The sequence below is a fragment of the Aulonocara stuartgranti genome (genome assembly GCF_965226115.1).
Source record: "Aulonocara stuartgranti genome assembly, chromosome: 3".
In the NCBI taxonomy this organism is placed as follows: Eukaryota; Metazoa; Chordata; class Actinopteri; order Cichliformes; family Cichlidae; genus Aulonocara; species Aulonocara stuartgranti.
The window spans coordinates 58,862,421-58,877,440 of record NC_138941.1 but is presented as its reverse complement, the minus strand read 5'-3'; the positions used below and the strand labels follow the sequence as shown (position 1 = coordinate 58,877,440).

The window sequence follows — 15,020 nt, the reverse complement described above, 5'->3', positions numbered from 1 at the left end:
AGAATCAGTTTGGGCAGTTCTAACATGAAGTGGCCACCTCAGTTTTTAATGTCAGTTTTTTCTAAGTCTAGTTCTTGGATTATTTAGGATCATTTCATTGGATGACCTTATAAGAGTGTGACCATGAATATTGTCAGACTGATGCAGCGGTGTCAGTCCATTCAGAATCATGATCATAAAATTAATTAATTAAATCTTTAAAAAGTGTTTCCTAAAATTGACAGAAAGTCAACGAAGGGAGCCTTGAACCTCAAAAATGACTTCAAAATTATGAGGATGGAGGGTTTTGTTTTGTGAAGACCAAATGCTATGTCCTCATGAAGTACACAGACACACACCTACACACACAGTACTTGGATGCAGGGGGCACAAAAATCCACACAGAATAAAATCATAGTACTTCATTCATTATATTAAGTTATAATGACATTAATAGCTGATTTGTGAAATATATCATTAGCAATACATGAATTATTTTATCCATAACCATGTTTATAGTTGGACCATGCTAACAAGGTTGGAAACATGACTATTTCTTTTTTATGCCTTTACTCCACTGGGCCTCATTTGTAACTGAGAAAGAAAGCTCAAAACAAATAAAGTCCAGATGATTATTATTATTATCTAATGCGATCACCTGTAACATTTGGAACTCAATTTAATTCAATTTCATTTGTGAATTGACACCAAATCTGAAGTAAATTTGTTTTCACATTTCTAATCATTGTGAATTCTTTACGTATCATTATACAGAGACCTGTAATACAGTAAGCACTTACGAATACACAATACACAGATTTTAACTGACTGCAAAATGATACACAATAAACAATAAGGGATGTTTCTAAGTTACTTCCTTGTTTTCAGTCTCACTCAGTGATGGGCATGTTTTTTAATTGTAGAATAGAAAGGTTCCTCTGCCACAGGTTGGTAGATATCTTGTGAAGGTTTGTATGGAACAGCAGATTTCACTGTTTCTGCTTTGAAGAGAGATAGAATTGAATTTGTTGGTTAACAAATTTGTATGTAATTCAAACAGTTATCAGCAACACTTTTCATCATATCTCTGAAATAACATTGTTCAAATTGTGATAATAGATGCAATAAACAGGGAGAACAATGTAATTACAACATAATTAATTATAACATTATTAAGGGAATTCAAATAACAGTTTTGGATTTTAGCTGAATAATGTCAAACTGAAATGTATATGATGTGGTAATCAACAGAGGCAAGACATGTAACAATACCTATGTAGCAAAACCAGCAACAATGTGATACTATTGATAGACTAGAATAGAATAAACCTTTATTATCCTACGAATGAAAATTTGGGTGTTACAGTTACTGTTACAGTGAAAGGAATAAAGAAAAAATAGAAAAAAGACACAAGGTAGTCCTATATACAAAAGCAACTGAAACACAAACAAATAAAATATGTACAGGGCTATGTACACGAGAGAGAGTGTGTGTGTGTGTGTGTGTGTGAGGGGGTGGTGTGTGTGTGTGTGGGGGGGGGAGGGGGATGAAATATACAGTGTATAGAGAATAATTAAACAGCTGATGAGTAAGCTGACCAAAAGAATGTTAAGCTGTGTTATACAGTCTGACAGCTGCTGGTAATAATGACCTGCGGTAGCGCTCCTTCCTACACTGTGGGTGTAAAAGTCTACTGCTGAACGAGCTGCTCAGTGCTCGTACAGTTTCATGCAGGGGGTGGGAGGTGTTGTCCATGATGGATGTCAGCTTAGACAACATCCTTTACTCCCCAACCTGCTCAATAAACTTCAGCGGACAGTCCAGGACAGAGCTGGCCCTTCTGACCGGTTTGTTGAGTTTCCCCATGTCCCTCTCTGCCATTCCACCACTCCAGCAGACAACAGCACAAAAAATAGCAGATGCCACCACGGTGTGGTAGAAATACTATGATAGCATCAAAATAGTAATGTATTTGCAGTGTTTGGAAGTAAACGTTTTTGTTAGAAGGATGGTTTTGTGAAATTATGAAAATGACTGTGCTGATCCATGTTCTGTCAGGGTCAAGAACGTGTTTGGTGGACAGACGAAAGAAGACGATGAGACTTAATGGCGGAATGAATAAGTGTAGGTAAGAATTCAATAGAAGGGGTTAGCAAATGAGAGAGCATGAGCGAGGGGGGGGGGGGGGATCAAGGAGAGTTAGTGAATCAGCAAGTACAGCGGATTAGTAAGGAAGAAATTAAAGCAGCTATGAAGATAATGAAGGGTTGAAAGATGAGTGTTACTGATGACTTAGGTTTTTCCAGGGGAGACAGCAGATTTTACTAAATGTTATGACTTATTGCGTTTCTGTCACATTATTACCCAAACAGAAATATACTGTAATATCACAATGAATCTTACCAAGAGGTTGAGTGCCACCCTGGCCCAAAGAATCATAAACTGGATTAGGACACAATTCAGCTTCATCTGATGGAGACAAACAGTGGGAGTGAGGGAGCAGATAACCATAGTAAAATTCGTGATGACGACCCATGTCTGCCTTTTCTTGTATTTAACAGAACTAATGTCATGTTTTCTGATATTCCAAATTAGGAAACATAACCTCACTGCTAACAGGAAAAGCACAAGCTAGCTGTAACCTATGTACGATTCCTAAACACACGACTAAACACTCAATACTAAATACTACACACTGTACTTGATTTAGAGATTCACAAAAAAGTGAAATTTAATCACTTAGGGGGCAGGGATAGCTCAGTAGGTAAAGTGGTCTCCCCATGATCGGAAGGTCGGCGGTTCGAATCCACTTAACGGCTACCCTGAGGTACCCCTGAGCAAGGTACCGTCCCTACACACTGCTCCCCGGGCGCCTGCTTAGTGGGCTGCCCACTGCTTCACTGAGTGAATGGGTCAAATGCAGAGAAAAACAAGTAATTTCCCCATGGGGATCAATAAAGTATCCATTATTATTATTATTATTAAATTTGTTGAGTTTCCGGTGTATTACTTTAGGTCTTTACATTACAAATATAAAGTACCTCGGGTGACTATTGCTGTGATTTGGTACTTTAAAAACAAATGGAATAGAAAAGGGTGTATTTCTCCTTCACAGTTATTAAAATAAGTAAATAAATAAAAACCATAGTCCATTTATGCAAAATGAAATGAAATAAGTTCATGTTTTTGTGTTTTTGTTTTGTTTGTTTTTTAACTTGAGGGCTTTTTAAGTAATGAGTTTCATGTATATAATCTAAAAAAATATTTCTAATTTACATTAGTTCTAATGGAGGCTGAAGGCATGCCTCGGGTTATAAAACAAGCACAACCATTCTCACTTTTATCAGCAAACACATGACCTTCATATAAGATACTTTATCTGAGGTGTAAGTCCAGGAAGTGAACATTCAAACATGCCTTGTTAAAAAGTGATGCCTATCTGATCATTAATAATAAAAACGTGTACCATCAGATTCCACAGTATTTCTTAAAGGTCTAAAAATCCCCCAAAACTTAGGTTGGGTTTTAATAGCTTTTTATGTGATCTAAGGGGCTTAGAAAGAAAAGCGTCTGGACTTCTTTAAGTTGCTTGAAGTAGTTTCTTCAGTTCTAAGGTAAAATGGTGGAGAGTCCCAGATTTAAGCCCTGTGGGGGTTTCCCCCAAGAGGGCCAAAGGACCCCCTAATGATCTTCAACCTAGTCACATGAGCCAAGGTGTGAAAATAGGTGTAGGTCACAATCTGAATCTGTCATGATCTGAAGAAGCTTCACAATCATCCAGGGTTTCGAGTGAGCTCGTTGTGAAACCTGGCCCCACCTTATCATGCGAACTCCTGAGATCAGATGGCCCAGGATGTGAGTGGGCGTTAAGGCGTCTGGGAAGGGATCTCAAAACTGGATTATAGATGGCAGAGAGTTGGTGTCGTAAACCCCCGCCTCTGTTCAAAGATGGTCGCTCACATTGGACATAGATGGCTTCTTTCACTCCTCTTTCAAACCATCTGTCCTCTCTGTCCAAAATGTGAACATTGGCATCCTCAAAAAGAGTGTCCTTTATCCTTAAGATGCAGATGGACTGCTGAGTCTTGTCCTGTGGAGGTGGCTCTTCTTTGTTGTGCCATGCGCTTGTGAAGTGGCTGTTTGGTCTCTCCAATGTAGAGGTCTGGGCATTCCTCACTGCACTGTACAGCATACACCACATTGTTAAGTTTCTGTTTAGGAGTTTTGTCTTTAACTTCTTTAACTTCTTCACACTTGCATAGTGTTTAAAGACATCTGACCTCAGGAAATCACATGATAGGGTGGGGCTATGTTTCACAATGAGCTCACCTGAAACCTTGGCTGATTGTGACCTACACCCATTTTTACACCTTGGAAAACGGAAAGCTTTTCTTTCCAAGCTTCTTAGACTATGATGACCTGGATGACTGAGTATCTTCACAGACTTTTTATGTGATCCTAATAAATGGAGGCTGGTTATCCATCCATCCATCCATCCATCCATTCGCTTCCGCTTATCCTTTTCAGGGTCGCGGGGGGCGCTGGAGCCAATCCCAGCTGTCATAGGGCGAAAGGCGGGGTACAACCTGGACAGGTCGCCAGCCTGTCGCAGGGCTAACACACAGGGACAGACAACCATTCACACTCACATTCACTGGCACATTCACACCTAGTGGCAATTTGAATTATCCAATTAACCTATCCCCACAAGCTGCATGTCTTTGGACTGGCTAGTGCCCCCTAATAGTAGATTTCTTACTGTTTGTGTTCTGTCCTGTTTGATCTTCAGTTGGGCCTGAACCATATGCCATTGACCAGTAGCAAAAAAAGGGGAAAAAAAGGAAAAATTACTGCAACAACAGAACTTAAAGAAACTCAAGAAACATTAGAAATTTATTTGATTTATTTTTTTTTTTACCTCTGTACCAATCTTTGCGGAAGAGATAGAGTCCCATCACCACAATAATCAGAGTGGTCAGTAAAATAGTAGCAATTATCCAGGGTGTGGAAGCTGTACAGTGAAATGGTAATTAACTTCTTCACACTTGCACATTGTTTAAAATGTTAACAATCTTGCAGTCAAGTTCTCTAGAAGATTCAAATAACATTCTTAAATAACTGAGGTTAAAGGAAACCTCAGTTACAACAATAGAACAGAAACAAAGGAAAAACAGACTCAAAAGCTGTGCTTAAAGTTTTTTTCAGGAAGAAAATAGCATCTTAAAATATTTGTTTCACACATATGTATAAATATTTTTGGAAAATTGCTGTTTCTCACCTGTGAGACATGGCGCAGAGACAGACAGCCAGCTTTCTGGGGATTCTCCACCTCCTGAGATCTTACATTTGTAAAGTCCTTCATCAGACTTGGAAACTCTGGTGATGGTCAAGTTTCCTCTTGCGCTGCTCCCTATGTGACGCCCATATTTATAGAAATCAGCTGCGATGCTGGAGGAAAGGATCTTGTTTCTGCAGCGTAGAGTCACAGCATCTCCCTCCATCACAGGAACAGCAGGACTCTCCAGGATAACAGAACCAGCTGAACAGCAAGTGAGTTAAATTTATAAAATATTGAACTTGTGTTTGTTTGTGACAAAATATTGCTGCCTTCATTCAATCATACCAGTGACATTAATGTAGATATTGTTGCTTCTCTTCCCTCCTGCTGTCCCACACCAGTATTCTCCACTGTCACGTGCATGAAGAGGATTAATCATACACTCTGAAACTGTTGTTTTCTTACTGGTTTTGTTGCATTGCTTTGCTTCCTCTGTCATCTTATATAACACATGTCCATGAGAGATCTCCCCACAGTAAAAGCTGGCTGACTCATATTCAAAAAACTGGGATTTGTTTGGAACAATACGAAGAGAAACTGCATCTGAGAAAAAATGACCAAAAGAACAAAAATGGATTCAGTTTATTAATAAATTAACAAACTCCTGGGTTTTAGTTTTACAATAAAAAACCCAAAATGAAAACTATGATAGCCAATAAAATATGCAATAAAATGTGACTAAACCCAGCAGAGGTGGTGATTGACTAAAATGTTCTTTTTTGTGTTTAAATAAATCATATTTTCCACTTATAGCAAAATGATAACAAGTACACAGATATTACCCACCAACTTTCTGATCATGTGCACACTGCAGGATCAGCACAATTATCACTGAAAAGAGAAAAAAATGTTACCAAAAGATGTCAAACATGCCATCTCTTAGAGTTACAGTTGCTATTCCTTATTACGTTTCTAAGGTGTCACCAAAGGTTTCTGCTACATGAAAGCTTTAAATAACCACAGCCTTTTAACAACATTGTTAAACTTAAGGAACTCTTTGTAGTTTAATTTTCATGTATAAACTGAGACAGTACTTACACAGTCTGATGCACAGAGCTCTGACCTCCATGATGTCTTGCCGGAGACCAACCAATAGATGCTTCCTGTATGACCTTTGTAAAACAACTATGTAAAGATTGTAAATAGAGAAGCAGAGCTGTTGCTGTGGTAGGTGAAAGAGAACACAGACTGACGTTTTCAAATCTATTTGTAGCTTTTTAACATTCACCTTTGTTATACTTACATTATACCAGTGATGGCTTAGTCAGTCACAGTAATACTAAAAGCTTTTCATGTAGCACTATAGGAAAGCTCAAGTTGCTTTAAGTCATTGGAAATCCTCACCAATAAGAAAGCACTGACTAAATAAATATTTTGCACCGTGTAGTTGTATAGATATTAAACTGGTGGGACACCAGAGTCAACAACAGAGCTGTGTTCTCACAGTCTGACACAGAGACAAACACTGAACTCAGTGATGTTTTGCATCAGACACAAAAACAGACTTGAAACAACTCTAAATAGTTTCAAAGCTGCTGTTATATGGGTTAAACCTCAGTAATTCCATTTATAACCAGAAAGTCACACTAGTGCTGCCTTCAGCACAACATGTAGTCATTTCACATTCACTTTTTTATTCTGGATTCATAGCACTGAATTAAATCAGTTGTGATCTACAGTGTTGCCAGAGTTACCAGAGTTATATTTACATGTGCATACAGGTTTATGCCTCCGACATTCCCCTAAAGAGTAGGTGTTAATATTCAGAGCAAAGCTCTATTATGGCTACGTTTACATTTGACCCAATTGTTTCAGCACTAACATTAGCCCATTGAAAATATCCTAACATTAGCAGAGACACTTTAATGATGCTATGATGTTATCATCAGTTTTAAAAGGTAAATATGACTGGACTGCTTTAAGGATTTCTGTGAGAGATGATAAGGATTTTGTACATGAAACACAGTGATCTGGATGGTGCCTTTATGAGGGTTATGTTGCCAGTATTTTAAAAGAAAGATGAATATGACATGAGCTTGTTTACAGCTTGACTTGCATCTAAGGGGGTTTCCATTTCTCCTTAGCGCCATGCGCCACCTAGTGACCTTTGAGTAATATCAAAGGAATCAGTAAATAAAGACAGAATAAAGATATGATAAAAATATTATTTGACTCATGAATTGAATTTTGAATCCCCACTTATGTTATTTATCAGTTACAATGATCTTTGAGCCTCAGTCTGCCTCTCTCTCTCCCTCTCTCTCTCTCTGTCTCAATCAATAGCATCATTCTAGCTTTGGATTATCAACATGGGGAAGGTCATAGGACGAGTCACTTTATTATCATGCCTAAAGCTGAATATTTATATTTCTAAAAGAAAGTCAAATATCAAGTATATAAGCTTGAAACAAACAAGAAAAACACATTAACCACTGCACCTGACTTATTTCAGTGGACCAGCTTCTAGATATATTACACACCCATTAGAGTATAAGCACATATTTTCAACATGTAGGTCATAACAGTGTACAAATACCTTCAGAAAATCACAAATTACTCGACATGACTTCATCTTCTGGGCCTTGTGTTCAGCATCATAAACAACAGTCAAAGACAACACTGCGTAAACTGAAGGTCCTGGCAGTCCTAAATATTCTGTTCTCGTTTTTTCTTCCTCATTTGAGCACCTCTTTTTTAGCTTAATTTTAAAAAGTATAAAATAACAACAAAATAATTAAAAAGGCCATTGCCTCACCGAGTGACTGTCAACTGATTTGGGGTCATCTTGCACAAATGATTTGGGAGGCTCATTTCTATTGAGTTGCCTTCCTGGTCTCCCCGTTTCCCACACCTTCAACTAATAATTCATCACCTAAATATTTAAGGAATAGTGGTTGATGTGATTCTCTGCAAGACCGTGATGGTAGCTACTAGAAATTGACTGATCCAATATACAGTATTGCTATCAGTCTGATCTTGACCTAAGTTACTGGATCGGATATCAGGGAGAAATAAAAATGTGATCCAATCGATTAAATATCACAAAACCACCTCTGAGCATCTCTATCCCAGAGAATTAAAGCAAGTGTGTAAGTTCATCTCTGAATGGTTGTAAAGCATTCCCACGATAAGCTTAACAACCAACACTTGGACTACATCGTGAAGCTCATTGAGAGAAGGCCAAGGGTTTGCAGTGCAAAGCAAACAGTGACTACTTTGAGGAGTCTATGTTATAAGGCATATTTAGAATTATGTATTTTTTTCTTTGCTACATAATTCCATATATCTAGCTTTGCATATATATATATATATATATATATATATATATATATATATATATATATATGACCCAAAATGCAGGACTCTTTGGTCCAGAAAGTTAAATATTGCACAGTGGTGGTGATAGTAGTTGTGTAGTCTGTGTATAGAGGAAAGTCCTTGGAAAGCAGACAATTAACTTTCAAACTGTGTCCTCAGCAGTGTTGGGCAAGTTACTTTGAAAAAGTAATTAATTATAGTTACTAGTTACCTCTTCAAAAATAGTAACTGAGTTACAATATTCTAAAAGTAATTAATACTTGAAAAGTAACAATTGAGTTACTTTAAAAAAACGTTTAACCCTCTGGGGTCCAGAGTATAATTGGCCATTTTTAACTACTTTTGATTTTCCCTCCACATTTTACCTTTAAAAACTATTTACTTTGCCTTGTTTGGTATCATCCTTTTCAGCACAACCTCACATGTCTGAATTTATAGTGATGTTTTCATTTTTTACATACTATATTAACACAATTGATCTAAAATCAGACAAAAAACATAAAATCAGAGTCGAAAAAGTTATATTTTTTACTGTAACAACCACAAAACATGTTTAAATGAAAATCTAAATTGTCAGTTTTAAAATCCTATGCACAAGTTTTACAAACAACACAGTTATTTGCACCCATTTACCTTTTACCTTGATTTTTAAAAAATAACCATTTCAAACTATTTACAGAACAATCAGCTGTTCTGCATTCAATAAGATGCCACACAAATTATTTGTGCCACTCCAAAAACATAATTTCTGTCCACTATAAAGGAGAACATCACAGCCTGATACCTGCAGGTCTGACAGCAGCAGGTGTATCACGCCTGTTTTATACTTGGAGACAGCAATCGCCTCATTGTTCTGACACACAACTCAAAACTATCCACAACACTACACACTAACTACACACTCCAAACATGCTAAACGTCACAAATCTCTCACATGTCAAAACTCGCTCTGTCTCATTTTCTGCTGTCTTTCTCTCTCTCTCTCTCTCGCCCTCACTCCTAAAACTTGCCCTGTTTTTCTTTCTCTCTCTCATAAGCAGAGAGTGTTTGCTAGCGCTGTCCTTAGACAGTAAACGTGACGAAACTATTGAGGAAAAAACGCCGCGTATATATTGTTTATCATGACTCTGGTTTTACGTGGCCTATCAACACAATTTAAAAACTGGTATATATCACCTTGTTGCTTTGTCTTTAAGTGGTCATGTGATTGGATTACCACGACTACTTTATTCTTCCTCAGTCAAACAGCAGCACTCATGCGATTGTTTAGTCCCTTTAGCTCCAGGTGTTGTGCTGGACAGTGATCGTCCGCGGGAGAGCACACAGCTGCTTAAAGCTGTAGCGTCCAAATTACTTACGTAGTCAGCTACCTCCATGCAACTGATATAAGATGCGGTAAGCTGAACACAGCTTCAACCGTCTGTTTGTTGAAAAATAGTAACGGACCGCATTTTTTTGTTAGTAACTGTAACGGCGTTGTAACGATAGGAATAGTAATTAGTTAGATTACTCGTTACTGAAAAAGCAACGCCGTTATATGTAATGCCGTTATTCCCATCACTAGTCGTCAGTGCATGTGTGAGTTCAGGGTGGTTATGGCCTTTGAAAATAATTTATTTGTCAGTCTGTGGGCCTTTGTGCTTTGTGCTGATACACCTGCAGCACTTCCCTGAGGGAAGCGGGTTGAACAGGTCAAAACCAGGGTGGGAGCTGTCTTTGATGTTTGCTGCTCTGCTGAAGCAACAGGAGGAATAAATGTCCATCAGGGAGGGGAGAGGGCAGCTGATGATCTCCTGTGCTACCTTGAATACACTCTGAAGCCTTGCTCTATCTGCCTTGGAGCAGATGCGGTAACATACTGTGATGCAGTGTGTTAGTGACTCTCAACGAAAAACGTGCTTTGAAAGGTCATGTAGAGTAGAAAAGTCCTGTAACCAGTCCATTTAAAAAGACAGGTAAAACCAAACTTCTCAAATTTGGACACATCAGACCAAAGTGCAGATTTCTTAGCCCAAACAAATCTCTTCTGCTTGTTGCTTTCCTTAGTAGTGTTTTTTAGCAGCAATTTGACCATAAAGGTCTGATTAACACAGTATCCTCTCAACAGCTGATGTGGAGATGTGTCTGCTACTGGAACTCTGTGTGGCATTTGTCTGGGCTCTAATCCGAGATGCTATTAACTTTAAGCTGGCCACTTTATCCCCAGCAGCAGAGGTCACTCTTGGTCTTCCTGTCAAGTGCGACTTGGGGTCACATTTGAAGTTTTCCACACTGACTGACCTTCAGTTCTTAAAGTAATGATGGACTGTCATTTCTCTTTACTTAGCTGATTGGTTCGTGCCATGATATGAATTCTACCTGCTGTCAAATAAGGCTGTCAGCTGTTTACCAACCTGACTTCGGCACAACACAACTTGTGGTCCTAACCAAAGCAAGAAATTCCACAAATGATCCCTGACACACCTGTGAAGTGAAAAGTATTTCAGGTGACTACGTTATGAAGCTCATTGAGAGAAGGCCAAAGGTTTGCAATGCAGTCAACAAAGCAAACAGTGACTACTTTGAGGAATCTATATTATATGACATATTTAGAGTTATGTATATATATTTTTTGCTACATAATTCCATAAATCTAGCCTAATATGTTTATATATTAATAATATATTTAGTGTCTTTATTTTGTATCTACAATGTTGAAAGTATTACAAATAAAGAAAAACCATTATATGAGAAAGCATGTCCAAATATTTTGACTTGTAGTTTTAATAGTATTTTCAAGCATTAGTAAAATGAGTAACATGCATTACTCATCTAAATATATATTAAAAGCATTTAGTATGATATGACCTCTGCCCTGTTACCAAATCCTAAAAGGGGACAGTGCACATTGTTTTTTTCCTTTCAGTGATACCTCAAGGTTTATCTTTGCTGTAGAGGACAGTTTGAGCTGGAAAATGAAAGCGTCAAGAGAAACTTTGCCACACGCCCACAGACACACACTCACAGTTTCATAGTTTTTTATCCAGAGTTAGTAAGTCTCTAGATACTGTGGCACTTTTTATTTTTCTGGTCACCTTGCATAGCAATACCAACAATAGCCATTAGATGGTAGCAGAGCTGATCTGTGATCTTTACCAGATAACCCGTCACCGCCAAACCATCTAAAGAAAAAAAGCTTTAGCATTGCGGAGGTCTGTGTGTACTCAGCCAGAATATATCAGTACCATATACATGTAAGTAAAAAAGCTTTATGTTGTATAAATGTTTACTTTATCAAAAGCAATAGTTGTCAGGGATTAATACTTAACATTTCTACTTTTGATCATTTATGAATGAAAGTGTAGTGGGAGAAAACACATTGCAGTTCTCCTTTTTTGTTAGTTTTGGGCCTAGAATAGAATTTAGATCAGGGAGTATCTCCTGATCAGGTTGAGCTTCTGGATGGCATCTGGGTTAAAGAAATAAGCACTATTTGTGCACCACCTCACTTCCTTCATTATCATAGCATCACTAACACCCACTGAGCTCCCGTCATCTGATTTCACACAGTCTGACCAAACAAATATAGAAAGTCTTTGGCTTTATTGAGTAGACGTGGCTGCAAACAAGACACCATTTTTTTAATCAACCATATTTCAGCTACAGACATGCACAGAGTCGTGCTTCACGGGTATATTTGACTGCTGACCACAAGCTTAGTGTGTCTGTTTCAGAAAAGTTTCAAAACACTTTAAGATTAGGAGTTAACCACAGTGAGTGTTTTTGAAAGTCAGTGCAGCTCTTTTCTTGTAACAGCATTCATACACTTTTAAGTTAAGTTCAACATCTAAATAACAGACATGTTCTTTTGATAGTATTCGAACTTCACATATGCTAAGAACCACATGGCTTGCATCTGTAGCTAAATGCATGCACACGAGCTATATCAATTTATAGACATGCACACCAAACCTGATCTGAAAATGTACTGTACAGCTTGTTCAAGTACAAGCTGGATAAACCGCTGCTCACTGTAAGGTATAAAGGAAGTGCAGAACAAAAAGAAACTAAACTATTTGCTTTTCAGCATATCACACACCAATGTGTTTTTGAATTTAAACATTAGTTTTCGGAGCGTCTGTTGTGAGTCAATTAATGATTTTCTGCTATGGGTTGGTAGGGACCCGCTGAGGGGATCTCTGCGATGGTTCCTGGTTCTGCTGTGACAACAGGCTGATTAAATCAGTTGGATGCCACATTTTTGCTTAATAAAACACTCACCTTTGTTGCAAAACTACTTGACAAAGTTTTTAATGTTGCGTAATATTTACTATTAAAATATTTTTAATCACAGTTTAGTGTCACACATGGCTATGAGTCTAAAGGACAGTTCACATTCATCGTATGTTGGAAAGCTACAGAGACAGGTAACTACAGTAACATCAGTGATAATGTTTGTTATGACTAAGTCACAATTTCACTGGGTGGATTTGTTGGATTCGTTTTTTGAGCTAAGCTAAAAATGTATGATTTTTTGGATGAAATAAATAAATCTAAGCATTAAGATCACCCTTTTCTACACTTTAGCTCAAATACTTACAGGTACTGAATATATATAGTTAAGATTCATTGACTCCACTTTAATGCTGTATCTGGCCACATTGTCAGTGAGCAACGTCACTTAAATTATTTTCCTTGCCGATTCTGATTCTGATTTTTGAACATCAGTAGATCAGTACACCACGTGTGCAGTTGATATTTAATTTATATTAACTTTTATTAGGCTTAATCATAAAATTTTCTGCAAAGGTGTAATGTGATTTATTTGAATTTATTTATTTGCCTATTTGCACTACTATGCCTCCTTACTTGAATATTGTATATTGCATAGCTTTTTTTTTTTTTTTTTTGTTATACGTAAAATTGTATTGTATTTATTTAAATTTTTACTTTTTAATTATTTTATTTGCATTTTTTAATCACTAGGGTTTGAGAGTAACGAAATTTCTATTCTCTGTATGTCCTGTACATGTGGCAGAATTGACAAATAAAGTTGACTTGACTTGACTTGATCAACAATTGGTTTGAACTGACAAATAATAGAGGATAAACAAAACCGGATAATTCTGAGTTACTTCCATGTTTTCAGTCTCACTCATACCTGAGCATGTTTTTCAAAGCTTTTCTTTCATGTATCTGTCTCTCTTGCTCCCTCTGTAAAGTTTAAGATAAAGTACAGAAGAAAATTCTGAACAGTATAAAAAAACATAAAAACCATATGCCATCAGTTGATAAACAGCAACTTTTAATTTCAAGTTATGATTGATAATTTAAAGTGAGATTTATCTTACAAAAGGTTGGGAGTGATTACAGTTTACAAATTTTATATTTCATTTGCATTGTGTAATTATGATTTCTTGCGCCAGCTGATGGCTTTTTATACGGGGTCTGCATGTTCTGTCTATGAACTGATTCTGAGTCTACTCTCCCAGAGTACTCAAAGCACTTTATACAGCATGCGTTATTCATCCATTAACAGAAGCACTTTCTTCTATGCTTAAGTGCTTTTTTAGCATTCACACTCTGATGGATGCATCAGAGAGCAACTTGGTGTTAACATCTTGCCCAAGGATCTTTGGCATGCAGACTGGAGCCGCCAGGGATTAAACCACCAACCTTCTGGTCACTAGATGTTAAAGAATCAGCCCTATTTCATCTGCTTTTACTCCTTAGTGGCTAAGGGTTGTCCTTCCAACTTGCAGGAAGCTGCCCACCTCCACTGATGGAGATGATCTCAGTCCAGGAGGGAAATACAGCATTCTGGTAAGGTGCCAAGGGCATACACAGTGGGCTGTGGTAGACTTATCCAATTTATCAAAACCCTGGTCCTGGTTTGGCCTGGGGTGTTGTTCAAGGCGGAGTTGGCGGAGATCAGTGGTTTACATGGGTATGTTCACAAATATCCCATGATGCCTCCACAAGTTGAGGACATGCTACAGACCCATGATAGACTAGCGACCTGTCCAAGGTATACCTTTCCTAGGATCGACTCCAACCCAACAGCAACACTGAAATCAAGGAGCAGAAAAGAATGAGTGGATGAAATAAATTTAACATTTTGTTTGTTTTATATTTGAATTTTTAGTGTCTATGATACAGTTATGTTACAAAAGACTCATGTCACATGAACTAATGCCAAGAAACATTGATATCTGTTGTAAGACAAGTTTGTTATTAAATGTTACTTTTTTGGAACAGTGAGTTCAGCTTCACTAGTCATACCCAGACATGAATATTGCCACTCTTACTGAATCAAGAAATCACTTAAAAAGAACCAGAGAAGCAGGTTAAAGAGCAACATGATCATGCCACGATTGAAAAGAAACTAAAGCATGGAGAAACAAA

The 15,020-nt window shown here is 37.6% G+C and overlaps 2 protein-coding genes across 2 annotated transcripts in view; one reads left to right on the top strand and one right to left on the bottom strand.

Moving 5' to 3' along the window:
* Window positions 1–15,020, top strand: part of LOC309701829 (butyrophilin subfamily 3 member A2-like) — a 329,790-nt gene that overhangs the window by 209,201 nt on the left and 105,569 nt on the right. The window lies entirely within an intron of this gene.
* Window positions 874–14,434, bottom strand: LOC309703153 (Fc receptor-like protein 5; the record flags this gene model as incomplete). The annotated part of the gene is made up of 9 exons (XM_082527863.1): window positions 874–980; window positions 2,384–2,449; window positions 4,740–4,787; window positions 4,899–4,991; window positions 5,259–5,519; window positions 5,604–5,861; window positions 6,105–6,149; window positions 6,357–6,480; window positions 14,372–14,434. The coding sequence occupies 9 exons, from the start codon at window positions 14,432–14,434 to the stop codon at window positions 874–876; spliced, it is 1,065 nt and encodes a 354-aa protein (XP_082383989.1).